Genomic DNA, 17,193 nt, shown 5'->3' with positions numbered 1-17,193 from the left:
GTGCTTTCAGATAAGGGTAAGTGCTGTAAAGGAAATAAAGCAGCATAGTGAGTTAGAGGAAAACTGGGGAGAAGAATATGGGAATATTGTAAATAAGTGAACAAGGGGACAGTAAATAAGAAAGGGACAGTAACCGTGACATGGATGTTGGAAGGGGACAGCAAGTGTAAAGACCCTCATTTGGGATGAATTAAATATATTCAGAGAATAGCAAGAAAGCCAGCTATATGACTGGTGCATAGAACTCATGGCTGAGTCCCGTATTAAGTTTGTTTCTACATAATAACTGCATCTGGATTTTAACCCTTACTTGTCACTATTCCATAATAGTGTCTAGTTTGAATTTGTTCCAGGCAAAAGACCAGCCTGTGTGCACCTTCCATTTCTATATAGCCCTTCTTTGATGAGAGTAAAATGGAATAGTCATGACTACTTTCATGTCTTATTTTATTTTTTAAATACTTTTATTGATTTTAGAGAAGGAGGGAAGGAGAGGGGGAGAGAGAGACATCGATGTAAGAGAGAAACATCAATCCGTTGCCTCCAGTGTTCAATCTCCTGACCGGGGATTGAACCCAAAACCTAGGTATGTGCCCTGACCGGGAATCAAACCCAAAACCCTTCGGTGTATGAGACAATGCTCCAACCAACTGAACCACACAGGCCAGGGCAGGGCTGCAGATTTATAGATAGTTTTTCATAAAACATTAGCTAACAAAGATTTCTTGCATTTTTTATTAAAAGTATTTTGATCAAAAGTTTTCCTCAGCCTGGCCGGGCGTGGCTCAGCGGTTGAGCATCGACTTAGGATCCAGGCGATCAGGGTTCGATTCCCGGTCAGGGCACATGCCCGGGTTGCGGGCTCGATCAATGACTTTCTCATCATTGATGTTTCTGTCTCTCTCTCCCCCCCTCCTTTCCTCTCTCTGAAATCAATAAAGATATTTAAAAAAAAAAAAGTTTTCCTCATGCTCTCCTTAGTGATTAGTTCAGTCCTTCTTACTATAAATACAGGGGTGGGCAAAAGTAGGTTTACAGTTGTGAATGACATTCTTTTAAGTTAGTAAAGCTATTGTAATAATCATAACCTGCATCTTTTTTCCATACAAACAACTGTAAACCTACTTTTGCCTACCCTGTATGTATCAAAACAGTGGGTGAATACATAAAACTAATAATTCGTATGTAGGGTGTAGTTGGTAACAGATAATACAGCACTGCCATTTCCAGAATTAAGGACACCTATTGAAATGCTAAAATGTATTTTGTGTTTCCCTTTAATAATAATTTGAAACCTAACACAGAGAAGACAATTTTTAAGGGCTATATTATTTATTGGTTCTGACTACCTGATGCTCACTGGCCTTGTCTTACTCCTTTAAAGAAAGGGCTTCAGGGAAAATTTTGTCAACAAAGCCAATTTTGTAAAAGTTGGGGATCTCTTTCCCTCCCCCTCTTAGGGATAGATCACTGATGGAAGAATTGTTTCCATTCCATGAAGAATACTTTACTCCCAAAGTTAGAATATAGACATTAACATCTCTATTAGTATGTTTCTAAATTTGTGAATAGTTGGGATTATGCTTGTAATAATTGGCTCTCTGGCAATAACATATACAGAGAGTTTCATCATTGCCCTCCCGAATTGACTAGAAGCCGTGTATTTAAAAAGCGCATGATTTGTATTTGGTCATCCTTTATAACCTATCTGAACTACTGTGTGTAAGTGCAAAACAACTGGAAAGGTCAATACAAATTCCTGGGGTTAATGCCTCTGCCTTGGTTATCTAAGTTATCTAACTTATCTGTGTGATAGGGATACCTCTTCACTTGGAGTCACTTTGAACTCCTCAGGAGCACAGTTGTTGCATTGTCTTTCACATAGACTTTTATAAGTCAATAGGAATCAATCGAATTTTCACTGTGCAACAACAAATGTGACTTTCTGCCCTCTGGATAAATATTAGCATGTCCTGCTTTGTCAGAGTTTATTGGAACATTTTCCTTATAGAAAACAGTCCGTTAGGCAGCTTGTCCTCTTCTGTGTTTGCAATGACTGCAGACCCAGACTGGTGATGTTGACCTTGTAATCCATTTATGAACATAATCATTAAGTCATAATCTGTTACCATTAAAGTGCACATATTCTAATTTAGGATATTAGGCACTAGCTATGTCATCTATCTTAATTCTTGGAGGATATCCAGCTAACCTTCTTAATATGATTAGGCTTGAGTAATCTAAATTTATATAAACTTGCCTGAAGATTTTTATATCCTACAAATAATAGAAAGTTCCTCCCAAGTAAATCAGTATCTTCACTTAGGTTAGAAGAAACATTTACATTTAAAATAGTAAATTTATCAAAAAACATATAACTTTACTGTTGACATACACATTTGATTATATATAATGTATTTCAAATTGTAAATTAATCTCCTAAAGTATTCATTGGCAATTTTTAAAGGCATGTATAAACAGAGCAACAGGGATACCAACAGCATTTTGTGATAGGTTTTATGATATGATTAGGATAATCTTTTATTCTCCAAGTCCCACAAATCAAAGTAATTCCATAATTTTTGTTCTTGTTTTCATAGAAATTATGTGAGGCATGGTGAAAAAAGGAAACTGCCCTCAGTTATTATTTGAGAACCATGTTATAGTAAAAATGACCACATACGTGGATATAACAGATCTTTAAGACCCTTGAGAATCTGAGATTCTATGATAAGGTATGCCCAGAATCCTCACTTATATTTTAACAATGTTGGCAATAAAAAACTTTTGAACTTCCATGGTAATTTCACAGATCATATTTCTCAATATACAGTTCAAATAAAATTGGATATAATCACTGCTTATACAGAGTAGTTTATAATGGAAGTAAAAAAAATCTTGAACTCCAGTAAATTCACATCTTCCATAAAATACACAGCAAGAATCTTATTAGATAAAGCCTGATTTATTGCCACAAAAAGGATATAAAAATACTTTTTAACATATGCATTTAAACTGCTACCTGCTATAGAGAAACCTAATCTTGCTTTAAGACAAGGTCAAGTGCTTTAGACTCTACATTTTAAACTATTATACCCAATTTAGTGCCTTTATAGAAATATTATCATTAGCTCTGGGATGATGGAAGATACTGTAATCGGTGAAGTAAGTACAGCATTATTACTAATACCTTGAATTCCCTAGATATTTTTTAGAAAATGTTTCGGTTTAAGAGTGTGGTTTATAGCCCTTAACATTACTACATGTTGAAACTCACTACTGTAGTTGAATTCCACCTCTTTTCCTTCCTTCCACCATAGTCTAAATTTGATCATGAGACAACATTAGACAAACCAAAACTGAGAGACATTCTACAAAATAACTGACCAGAATTCATCAGCAGAGTCAAGGTCATGAAAGACAACACAGAGAATATTATGCATCTGTTGAAAAATATTGAGCTAGACTTATGTATACTGACATGGAAAGATCTACAAAATAAATTATTAAGAGAATAAAGCATGTTGCAGAGTACAGTGTATGGTGTGTGATCACATTTGTGTTTTCAAAACTACAAAAATGTGTATGTTTGTATGTGTAAAGATACATTCCAAAGGTTAACAGTGGGGGGTACTTTAACTTTCTGCTCCATATTCTTTTATCTTCTCTCTTTTAACACCACCTCTTACTAATTTATTACTAGTATTTTTAAAAATATGAATTCTAAGAAAATACGGAAGTCAGGTGTCGGTCTACTCCGGTCTACTGAATTACAGTCTCCAGGGGTGAAAACTGAGCATTTGTACTTTTTAAACCTCAAAAGGTGATTCTGTTGCACAGGAAGAATTGAGACTGGAAAATAGTATGGCAGTTCCTCAAAAAATTAAACATAGAATTACCATATGACCCAGCAATTCCACTTCTGGGTATATAATCCAAAGAATTGAAAGCAGGGACTCCAACAAATATTTACACCCACGTTCACAGTAGCACTATTTACGACAGTCAAAAGGTAGAAACAACCCAAATGTTCATCAACAGGTGAGTGGAGAAACAAAATGTGTTACATAGAAACAATGGAATATTACTCAGCCTTAAAAAGGAATTGTATTCTGACACATGCTACAACATGGATGAACCTAGAAGACATAAAGCTTAGTGAAACACACCAGACAAAAAAGGAAAAATATGGAATGATTCTACTCATATGATGTACTTAGAGAAGTCAAATTTATAGAGACATAAAGTAGAATGGTGGATTCCAGGGGCTGGAGGAGAGAAATATGGGGAGTTATTGTTTATTGGGTACAGAGTTTCAGTTTGACAAGATGAAAAAGTACTAAAGACGGATGTTGATGATGGTTGCAGAACAATCTGAAAATGCTTGATGCTACCAAACTGTACATCTAAAAATGGTTAAATGGTAACTTTTTATGTTATATACTTTTACCACATTGAAACATTCTTTTTGAAAGAATGAATGAGAAAAAACATATATGAAGAAACCTTTATGATAACAATGATTTAATAGTGAGACTTAAAATTCTCAAATATTTATAAAGCTAGATTATGAATTTATGATATATTTATCGTGATTAAGTGAATCAGGATAGGGCTTCATCTTTTCTAAACAACTATTAAAGATTAAACATTTTACTCATAAAAGGGCCCACCATACTGTCATCCACAGTAGCTGCATCATTTTACATTCCCACCAGCAATGCACAAAGGTTCCAATTTATCCACGTACTTGTTATTTCCTGGTGTTGGGGTTTTGTTTGGTTCTGTTTGGTTTTTCATAATAGCCAACATAGTGGGCATAAATTTATGTTATTTTTATCTACAAATGTTCTGATGAACTTGACAATTATCTATTTCTTTTGTTCTTTTATGTGAAAACTGAAAAAGCTTAATGATAAATTACTGGTCACTAGTAAATAAAAACTAAGTAGTGTTTGTCAATAACCTTTTTTTAATTAATAGGCATTTTAAAAAATTGACTTCAGAGAGGGAGGAAGGGGAAAAGGGAGGGGGGAAAGAGAGAGACAGGCAGACAGACAGACAGACAGACACAGAAGCATCAATGTGAGAAACATTGATTGGTTTCCTCCCATATGCTCCCCACCAGGGATTGAGCCGGCAACCTATGTATGTGCCCTGACTGGGAATCAAACCCGCAACCTTTTGGTGTACAGGACAACACTCCAACCAAATGAACTACCTGGCCACAACCAACTTTTCACTTTTTAAGTGGGTTGTGTGCTTTGGTTATATGTACAAAGTCATCTTCAAACCCAAAGTCTTCTAGATTTTCTTCTATGTTAACTTCTAGAAGTTGTATAGATTTTCCTTGGATATTTAGGTCTATGACCCACTTTGAGTTAATTTTTGTGAGGTGTGTAAGGCCTAAGTCCACTGTATTGTATGTGGCTGTCCAATTGTTCCAGCACCATTTGTTGAAAAGTCTGTAATTTCTCAACTGAATTGCCTTTGCTCCTCTGTCAAAGGTAAGTGACTACAATTGTGTGGGTGTATTCCTGGGCTTTCTATTCTATTCCATTGTTCTTTCACCAATGCCACACAATTTTGATTGCCATAGCTTTAGAGTAAGTCTTAAAGTCAGGTAGCGTCAGTTCTTTTATTTATATATATTGATTTATATATTATATATATATATTGATTTATACATATTGATATATATATTATTGATTTCAGAGAGAGGAAGGGAGAGGGAGAGAGAGAGAGAAAAGTCAATGATGAGAGTCATTGCTCGGCTGCCTCCTGCATGCCCCCTACTAGGAATTGAGCCTGCAACCCAGGCATGTGCCCTGACTGGGACTCGAATCTCAATCTTTTAGATCATAGGTCGATGCTCAACCACTGAACCACACAGGCCAGGCAGGTAGCATCAGTTCTTGGATTGTCAGCCCTTCAGTATTTTGCTGGCTATTCTGGGTCTTTTCTCTTTCCATATAAAGCTTAGGATTGACTTGTCAATATTCACAAAATAACTGGCTGGAGTTTTTATTGCATTGAGTTTACATATCAAGAATTGTACAAATTTATATTCCAATCAAGAATGTCCACTCAGAAAAAAAAAAGAATGTCTTACAGTATCATCCACATTGGTTTTCATCATTTATTTTAGTTTTTATAATTTTACAGTTATATTTATATGTGTTTTTAATTACTGGTGAATAAAAATTTTTTCTTTACTATACAGTTGTATTTCCTCTTTTATACATTTTTGATTCATGTTATTTGACCATTTATCTCTTAAAGATTTACAGTGTTTTTCTTGTTGGTATCCATGAATTATATATATACTAAAAAGTTGGCCATTTGCCTTCTAGATTTGCTCAAACATTTTCCAAGTTTGCTCATTACCTCTCAAACTTTTATTTTTCATATATTTTAATCATAGTTAAATTATTTATATATGATTATGTAAACTATATATTTATATAATTTAATATTTACTTTTATTTTCTTCCAGTTTTCTGTGGCTATATTTTTTAATAATACACATAACATAATTTACCATCTTAACATTTCTGTGGCTATATATTTTTTAATTAGATAAATTTGTGAGAATGTAAATTATTACATTTAAAGTTTTATTTTTAGTAATAATTTTGCAGTATATACATATATCAAATCATTACGTTGTACGTAAATTAATACAATGTTATATGTCAATTATATCTCAATAAACCTGGAAAAATGTTATTTTATAGTGAGTTAGTTGTATTAACTCCATTCATTCCAAAGACAATGATTAAGCATTTACTATGATAAGCAATGATTAAAAAAATTAGATAAGATATAGTCTTACAGTCTAGTGGAGGAGACAAACAATTCTAGGATTAGGTGACAAATGCAGTGATAGGGGTATACATAATATACTACAGGTACATTCATTCATTTAACACATATTTTAGTGACTACTACACCCCCTATATTCAATAGTTAACCAGTCATGGTCCCTGTTTTTTAAAGAAAGAGAGAACAGTGGAACAGAGGATACAGATAAATTTACTGAGTGATTTAATGATTCATTGTGTGATGACCGTCATAGTAGAGAAAGCATGGGCTGCCATGGGAACACAGAGGAGATCCAGCTAAATCAAATCAAACTGGCTTTTTTCCTCCCTCACTGCCTGTGGATCAACCACCATCATGAACAACACAGTGACTGTCTGGTCCAGGAAGTTTCTGATCAATCTACTACTTCAACAGAAACAAATGGTCATTGACATCCTTCAATCGAGAAAGCAACAGGACCTTAGACAGAAATTTGGAAAAAACTAGCCAAAATGTACAAGACCACACCAGATATCATCTCTGTATTTGGATTCAGAACCCATTTTGGTGTTGGCAAGACAACTGGCTTTAGCATGCTTTACGATTCCTTGGATTACACACACACACACACACACACACACACACACACACACACACACACAAATGAACCCACACATAGACTTGCAAGACATGGCCTGTACGAGAAGAAACAGACCTCAAGAAAACAGTGAAAGGGTCACAAGAGCAGAATGAAGAAAGCAGGGGGACTGCTAAGGCCAATGTTGATGGTGCAAAAAGTGAGCTGGAGATTGGACAACAGAAGAGAAAAGATTCTGCAGTGACCTTATCTGCAGTAATTGTGCAGATTTTTCATGAGAGGATTAATAAACTGTAAACACCTCTTAAAAATTAAAATAAATAAATAAAATCAAACCGGGAGTCAGAATGGCTTTCCAGAGGAAGTACTGAAGTTTTGAAAAACAGGTAGGCATGAGCTAGCGAAGTGGGGGAACACATCCTGTGCAGAGAGCACACGTACCAAGGCACAGGGATGTGAGTGGTTAAGATGTGTACTCTTTATTAAAAGGTGTTTGTGCCCTGGCTGGTGTGGCTCAGTTGGTTGGAGCGTCGTCCTGTACACCAAAAGGTGGCGAGTTTGATTCCTTGTCAGGGCACATACCTAGGCTGAAGGTTCGATCCCCTGTTTTCACATAAAAATTATAATAGTAACATTTATTGAGTATTTAGTATGGGTCAATCTCTGTTTTAAGTGCTTTACATGTATTTAATCCTCACAATATTCCATGCAGTAGATACTATCATTACACCTTTTCTTACATAAGAGAAACTGAGGTGCAGAAAAGTTAAATAACTTTTTTCTAGTCACACAGCTATATTTAAACTTAGGCACTCTAACTCTAGAAGCCAAACTATTAACCACTCTTTCTCTCATTAGTATGTGATATTTCAAGTATTTAAAACATTAAATTTTTTCAAGGTTATTTGGAGGCTACAGATTCTGTACAATATTTCTATTTACTCTTATTCCAGAATCACGCTGTTTAAATTGTGCTTTTTTATGCTTTCATATCTGAAGGCAGCCTATGCTTTCACTATTTTTTTTTTTTTTTCAGATTTTTTGTAATTATTGTCTGTTTATTCTTCAAGTGAACTTCCACAATAATTTTGTTTAACTAAAATTTGGGATTAGAGAATTTGAGTTAAAAGTGCATTAAATTTATAAATTAAATTGGAAAGTATTCAGTGTTTCCACCCCAAAATTGCTATATATTTCTTTGTCTTCTTTCAAGTTTATCAATACATTTTTATAATTTTCTTTAAATTAGGTAACATTTAATAAGATTATTCTTAGATGTATTGTAATTTTTGTGGAAGTGTAATATCTTATTTTTTCTAACTCCTTATTATTGGCATTTAGGAATGCTATATATTTGCACATAAGATTGTTTTTCCTGAAATGCAAAATAATAAAATGACCAACTATTATAAAAATTAAAAAGGCATACACTGTAGGCAATAATGTTTAAAACATTCAGAAAAGATTTGGGTCAATATGAAAAGGTACAGAGAAAATAAGGCATTTTTATTCACTGCTTATATATGAGTTACACATTGGAAGCACTGCCACTGATGCATTTTCATCTAATTTTTCCTATAATAAGAAGATGAAATGTGTTGGTGGCTGTAATAGAGCCACCTCCCTCAAATTACATTGCTTTCCATGACCCATCCTAAGTCTCACACTTCAAGCTAATCATTGACAGAGCTTTACAATCACAAGCTTTTACTGAAGCGTTGATAAGACAGTCGAGCAGTTAGTGGCAAATGAAGCCAGGCTGTGCGGCGGGATCTCCAGGGAATGAATGGATTTTCTTCAGTACTGATGAAAGAAACATACGCTATAGGAAAACAATGTCCAACGGGGGACTGCAAAGATCTGTCATCCTGTCAACATTGGTTCTCCTACGAGCTGTTACTGGATTCTCCGGAGACGGAAGAGCTATATGGTCTAAAAATCCTAATTTTAGCCCGGTAAATGAGAGTCAGCTGTTTCTCTATGACACTTTTCCTAAAAACTTTTTCTGGGGCGTTGGGACTGGAGCATTTCAAGTGGAAGGGAATTGGAAGACAGATGGAAGAGGTGCCTCTATATGGGATGACTTCACCCATACACACCTCAAAAATATCAACAGCATGAATAGTTCCAGTGACAGTTACATTTTTCTGGAAAAAGACTTATCGGCTCTGGATTTTATAGGAGTTTCCTTTTATCAGTTTTCAATTTCCTGGCCAAGGCTCTTCCCCGATGGAATAGCAGCAGTTGCCAACGCAAAAGGTCTCCAGTACTATAATAATCTTCTGGACGCTCTAGTACTTAGAAACATTGAACCTATAGTTACTTTATACCATTGGGACTTGCCTTTAGCACTACAAGAAAAATACGGGGGATGGAAAAATGAAGTTATAATAGACATCTTCAATGACTATGCCACATACTGTTTCCAGACGTTTGGGGACCGTGTCAAATATTGGATTACAATTCACAACCCATATCTAGTTGCTTGGCACGGGTATGGGACAGGTCTGCATGCCCCTGGAGAGAAAGGAAATTTAACAGCTGTCTACGCTGTGGGACACAACCTGATCAAGGTACTGTACAGCTGGCTTCATAGTATAGCTTCAGAATATAAGGAGCAGGAGTTAAAAAGAAACCTAAGAAATGTATCTTCTGTTTAAATAATTCTCTTTACTGAAATCAGCTCAACTAATTTTAGTCTAACCCACAAGTTCTATCCTCAAATTTCATATTTAAAGTAGTGTATATTTTATTTATCTCAGCTATTATTAATGTAGTAATATAATCATTTTCCTTAAAAGTGCACTTTTTAAAATTAACTATTTTGAAATCTACACTTATACATTAGAGCATGAGAATATGACTTTCCTTTCATTCTGTGGGAGAACAGCACTTTACAAATTTAGTTGTTGGCAATCCTTTTCTGACAACATGCAACCATTTCAGAATTAGGTTAAGGTATGACCATTTCAAATATGTATTTGTTGTTACTACTGCTATTCTTAGTGATACTTAGTTATAGTAAGCTAAATAAATGTTAGCTAACAGATACATATTAAATGCAGGAATTGAAATAAATGTAATTCACAGTTGGTTTTATTTGTGTTACATAGCAAAAATGATTAGTTGTTCTAGGAGTTAAAACTAAGCTAGTAATATCAAAACTGGGAAGAATATGCTCTACCTTGTGTTTTAAAGCAGTATAGTTCAAAAGCTAGAGTTTATCCTGGGAAATGTTAAAATCTTAAATAATAATGACACTGTAAGCAAAATAAGTTAATAGTCATTGAATGTTTACTATGACTAAGTTAATAGTCATTGAATGTTTACTATGTGCCACAGCATTTTACATGCATTATCACATTTTATATCATGTGGTACAAACATCACATTGTACCAAAAGATATAAAGTGAAAAAGTTAAATTCCTCTCTCCCTCTCTACCTGACAATCCCAACCTCAAGAAAACTGCTGTTGTTTCTGACAATCTGTGATATTACATGCATTATAAGCATTTAATCCTCATAATAACTTCAAACTAGGTCTAATTATTATCCCCATTTTAAAGATGAGAAAACTGAAGCTTAATGAGATTACATAACCTCAAGGTTACAGAGTAAAATGCAGCTGTTGTGAACATGGGGTTTATAAATGACAGCATAATTAAACACTAAATGTCTTTATATATTAAGAATGTTTTTAAAGGACCAATCTTTGGGAAATTTTCAAGAGATTTTGCCTCACATTGACACAATATCTAGAATCAGCTTTAACTTTTTGAGTCAACTACTTTACTTGGGAAAAAAGAAATTACTCTGGATAACTGTTACATTTTGAAAATGAAAAAATTCTGTTAGTGGGGTTTCATCATGTGGTAGGAGAAGTAATCTGATTTTTAATAAGCAAATGTTAAGTATATTGAAATAGAAAAAAAATGTATAGGAATATAAAGTTACTCCCATGTCCAAATTTGCACATACAAAAATATCTGCTAACCCTTCTTTTCCCTGTGAACTTTCTGGATTATTATACATGTGCATTGTACTATGATTTAGTCATATCTGCTCTTGCAGTAAACAGATTGCACTATAAATTCAAGGTCATTTACATATCTTTAAATAGAGTTGTATATAGACAGATTAATATGTGGGTATTCTGTGATTTGGGAAAAAGACCTTGAAGGTAGAAAATTTACAGCTGTCAACTATGAAGATTATGCATACAAAAGTCAGAAAAATATTTCTTTTATCTAATTCTTTTAATTATTAAAACAATACATGCTCATGTAAATTGAGAAACATCAGATTGTACCAAAAGATATAAAGTGAAAAAGTTAAATTCCTCTCTCCCTCTCCACCTGACAATCCCAACCTCGAGAAAACTGCTGCTCATTTCTGATATAATCTGTTTAAAGTTTTCTATACAAATACATGTACATGTACATTTACTTAACTTTTATTTTAAAAATTCTAAATTGTTGAAAAGTTTTCAGTTACCTGGGAAAATGTTAACAATTACAATTTTCATGAAAAATATGTTTAAGTGGTTAATTTAAGCCTTAAAAACTGGCTATCTGTTAAAAATACACAAGAAAAATTTGTAATTAACAAATAGGTATTGCTTCCAAACTTAGCATAGCAAATGCTATATTTTCAGATATTTTTTCATTTTCCTCTAATTTGAGATAAGTTCTGCCTTTAACACAAAATTAGCACTCTGATAAATTTTATTGTTTTAAACTGAAAGACATTTTTCAATTATTTTGTTTTCTAAGTAATTTCTTCTCTCTCTTTAAATTTCTAAATCACTAACCTAAATAAGGAGTGTAAGGGGTCCCTTGGGTGGTGGGCACATAATGCAATGTGCAGATCATGTGCTATAGAGATGTACACTTGAAACCTATATGGTCCTTTCGACCAGTGTCACCACAATAAATTTAATTTTTTTTAAAGTGAGATATACTTTTAGCACCAGTGACTTATAGCACCAGAGGGAAATCTGGCAATGGTTTGGTAGCCTGGGGTGAACTTGTTTTTCCCACTTGTTCCCTTTCTGCTCTTCCTTTAACAGAGAAAAGATTAATTAGATATTTTATGTTGCAACGAGTGTTTCTTCCTTATTATCTACCTTGTGACCCTGAAAAAGCATTCTTTAGGATTAGTTTTTAGTCCAAGAACACTGATTGAGTTTTTTAAAGCCTAATATAAAGCTAAATTCGTGGATGGTTATAGACCACTTTAGTCCCAATCCTCAGCTACTGAAAAGCTTGCATAGTGGCTATGGGGTCTTTCAAGTTCCAAGATGATCTTGAAAACTCCATCTCAGTCTAAAATATTCTGGTTTGGAGGAAACCCAAATTGTCTGACCAGTCCTGAGACTGACCTGGAATTTAGATTCCACTTTATTTCAGATCTGGTGATTACCTTAAAGCGAGTCTAAGCCTCAGATAAAAACTTGTCATAATCAAACCAACTAATGGATGCTTCACTCTGAGTTCTTAACAATATTCAGAACAGAAAGAGCATGCATTGATTGGCTTGACCACCTTTAAGCATAGCAATCATAGCTTTAAAGATTATAATTTTTGCAACAACATTGCCAGGTATCTATAATGATCTCCATTTTACAGAGTGATACTTCCAACACCCATCATGTCACTCCCCTGCATAAAATCCATCAGTGATTCCCCAAGGCTTTGGGGATAAAGTCCCAATTTTTCATCAAGATCTTCAAGACACAAACTGGCCTCCATGCCAGGCTCCTTACTGGTCACTCTCCCACCCCCATCACTAATGCCAAACCCTTGCACCCCACATTCTGCTATAATGCACTACTAGCAGAGTCGGGATTTTACCTTACTATTCCCCTCCACTCAGCCTTCACCAGCGCTCTATCCAGCTGACATGCCACTTACTCCCTGCTGTGCTGATACAAGGTCCTTCAAGACTCAACGTAGGCAGTCACCACTTCTAGGCTATTCTTGATCCTTCAGGGTTAGTGCCCCTCCTGAAGGTTCACATAATAAGAGGTGCATAGCACTCCTACCATATGGCACTTTTCTATCTCACCAACTAGAATGAGAATTCTTTGAAAGGAGAGGCTATTTTTTATCTGTCTTTTTACTTCCAGTACCTTGCACAGACTATTAGATGCATGCTAGGTATAAATGTTTGTTGAATGAATGGTTTAGGATTTCTATCTTAAACCTGTAATCAAAGACCCTATCTCAAGTTTAAAATTCATATTTCATTTCATTATTGCTAATTCCTGAAATTGCCTATATTAATCCAGTGGTGTATCAGTGTGGACTCTTTTGGTTGCAAGTGACAGATGCCTAATTCAAGTTGGTTGAAGCAAAAATAAGCAATTTCCTGGCTTGGTAACCAAATCACAGAAATGAATGGGTCCAATAACCAGGACACTCTCAAAGCCCTTTATCTCAGTCTTTCATGTCCATTTCCTCTTATAGGTTGGCATTATTCTTCTTTGTAGAGGAAAGATTTCTCTCTCCCAAGTTCAGTTTTTAAAATCTCAAACCGTTTGGTTTATTCTGTCATTCCTCAGATCAGTAAAGCCCCAAGGTTTCATATTAGGAAAGGCAGTAATTGTATCTGTTTTTATTTTTAGATCAATAAATATGCATAATTTAAATTTGTAGATTTCTTTCCCACTAAAAATGGAATATTTGAGAGCCTCTGAGTAAAAGCATGCATAGAGGTTGGGGAAGAAGAGTTTGCTCATGAGATGGTAGCTCATTCATTTAATTACTCCACTAAATACTGCCAGCTTCCATGACAGTCTTGATCATTTCATCTAAATTATTATCTCTCATAGACATATACTGTTTATATAGTACCAGGATGTCTCAACTTCAGCACTATTGACATTTGAACCAAGTAATTCTTTGCTGTGGTGGGATGTCTTGTGCATTGTAGGATATTTAGCAGCCTCTACCCACCAGATTCCAGTAGTTCCCCTGTCCCCAGAGTTGTGACAATTGAAATGTCTCCAGACATTGCCAAATGTCCCCGGGGGGGAAGGGCAAAATTCCTCTCCCTTCCCTCCCTTGAAAAACATTGACTAAGTGGTTAAAGGCATGAAGCATAAAGAGCAAAGATATTGAAATATAACCAGTATGAGGGACATAAAAAATGATAATTTACAAAATTGCCTCAAGGAGGATTTTGCCAGATCTGTAAGTTGCATACAAACTCAAAATTAATTTATAGGATTATCAGGATGTTTTGAGAGAAGAAACAACGTTTTAAGAAATACTAAATGAGAAAATAATGTTGATGATTATATCTAGTTTGACTTTTCACATACTAGAAATAAAGATTGATCCTATTGGCTTTGTGTTATTTGTGAAATACTTGAAAGAGCTGGCCCAAACCATTTCTTACATAAATAGTTATTTATGAGCAAAACACTAAACTTACTTTTTGAAAGCTTGTACTTTTGTAAAAAGCAAAACTTAAGAATTCAAGCAGAATGTTGCAGAAACAATTTTTATCCATTTTTGATGCCATAACATTGTATTGCACAAAGTTTTGTTTTCTGTGCATCACCCCACAGTTGGCTTTTTTGTTTCCTTGCATATCCAAGTACCACATGAACAATTATTTATTAAAACATTTTAATTAAAATGTTTGTTTTGAAAGGAAACTATATATCCTACAATACACAAGAGACCAGTACTTTCTAATACCCTTAAAATAAATATGTAACATTTAAAATAAAAAATGTTCATTTTTGTTACACCTAATGTCATCTCCCATACAAAAAGGGGTAGGTGTACTAGACCTGAAAAACATCACAGAATGGGTAACTTTTACTCTGCATTTTAGTATACATTTTGTCCTAAAACCAAACACAGGGTGTCATTTTAAAATGTGTCATAAAATAATTTTTCTTATGTAATTAAAATAATTTACATAATGTAACTGTTTTATTAGATGGGGAAATGCCAATATTTATATTTGTATATTATAAGTATTCTGAATATTTAAAATAAACTATAATTTTTAATAATAGGCTATATAAGTAAATATATGTCAACATTTTTGTGTATACTACACACAAGTGATGAAATAATGTTTTAAATTCCTTAGGGGTTTAAAAGATTGTTTAAGAGGCAGTGAAGGAGGCTTTCAGAACAAGAAATGTTGGGAAACACTAATCTAGGTCAAGGCCTCACCAACGTGTTCCTCAGCCTGGGATATTTATTTCTCTCTATTTTTCCACCTCTTTGGGAAACTTTGTCTTAGCATTTCTTGGCATCATTCCCTCAGAGAAGCTCGAATAAGGCTGAGTATGGGTTAGACAGTCAATAAATAATTCAACTGATTATTTTCTAATTAAAGAAGATCTACCTTATCCCGGAAGGGATTTAAAATTACAATTGACTAGAAGTTGATCTCAGATGCACATGCACTTCAACACATACTCTGGCATAAACATACAGCCTTTTCAGATCATACAAATCAATTAGGTATGCCTGTGTCTATGAAAAATTTTACATTAAAAGCCCATCTTGAAACAAGTTGCAGAATGTTGAAAACTCTCAAAGCTGAGTGATGTGTTCATGAGGGTTTACTAGATTATTCTTTCAGTTATTGTGTATTGTAACAATTTCCACAATTAAAAGTAAAAATAAAATAGACCGTAAAAAGAGTATTTTATATTTTAAAATAAAACAATCCCCTCCATATAATACATTTCTTGAAGGCTCCATCAAAATTCTTAACCAAAATTTAGTGTGAAAACTGCCAAAAGAGCTGTGAAAAGGCCACCATTCACATGATTAATAGCTAAGCCTTCTTTGCCAGTGCTGCTGCAACTGCTTTCTTGAACAAGAAGACAGCATGTTTCAAAGGCACATTTAAATAGATTAAATGTCATGGTTAAACCTCTCCTGCCCATCCCCCACCAATGTCTTGAAGACTAAGTATAATATTTTGAAATGGAAAGGGAACACTAGCAGAATCCTTTTTTTAGCTTGTCTTGGTTAAATAGAAGCAAAATCTTCAAAGATCACTCCAAACGACTTTCCTCCTCGCCCATAAAATAAAGAAATTTTTTAAAACTCCCAGGTTAAAGTTTTAAAACTTTAAATTAAAAAAATTTTTTAAACTCCCAAGACAATAACATACAAAAATTAATTTTTGCTAAATCTTGTAGCTAAAAATCTAGCCCAAGCTTTTCTGTCAATGAAGGACAAAAAAAAGTTAAAAAAAAAAAAAAAAGTTTTATTTGCTACCTTCCACACTCTCTTCCATCCCACTCCCCCAAAAAGAACACAGAAATGGGAAGAAGAAAGGACAGAGATTGGTCTTAATTCTTAAAAGTGGAGGGATGAAATAATTATTACAGGTAACTTTTGACATCCTATAATACTATTCCTCATAATTATTTTTATAGTAAGAATACTCTATTGCATACCTACTGTAGTATCAGAAACTGTCCTAGGTATTTTTCATATATTATCTCATTTAATTCTCACATCAACCCTACCAGGTAAGTTTTCTTACAGCCATTTTACAGTTGATGAAACTGAAGCCCAAATAAATTTGCCTGAGTTGCACAGCTTTATAAGTAGAGCTTTTTGTTTGTTTGTTTTTTGTATAAGTGATTTTTTTTACTCCATAGTAAGAGTCAGAGCCAAAATTCAAATCTTATCCATCTAAATCCAAGCAAGCAAGGTTTAATGACATGAATCAGCTACCTACCTTCAAAGAGAACAATTTATAGCTTTAAACCCATGGCAGCCGCTTGTGTTGATACTGACTCAAC

At 34.2% G+C, this 17,193-nt stretch overlaps 1 protein-coding gene across 1 annotated transcript in view; it reads left to right on the top strand.

Annotated features, from left to right (window-relative positions):
- The first annotated feature begins 9,150 nt into the window (after positions 1 to 9,150).
- KLB (klotho beta) overlaps positions 9,151 to 17,193 on the top strand; it is a 29,089-nt gene continuing 21,046 nt past the window's right edge. The window contains exon 1 of the mRNA XM_016206519.2: positions 9,151 to 9,975. Within this exon, the coding sequence (XP_016062005.1) occupies positions 9,151 to 9,975 (825 nt within the window). The remainder of the gene's footprint in view (positions 9,976 to 17,193) is intronic.

This window comes from Miniopterus natalensis, chromosome 1 (genome assembly GCF_054644295.1).
Source record: "Miniopterus natalensis isolate mMinNat1 chromosome 1, mMinNat1.hap1, whole genome shotgun sequence".
Lineage (NCBI taxonomy): Eukaryota > Metazoa > Chordata > Mammalia > Chiroptera > Miniopteridae > Miniopterus > Miniopterus natalensis.
Note: the sequence above shows the minus strand (reverse complement) of the source record. Positions and strands in the feature narration are given on the sequence as shown.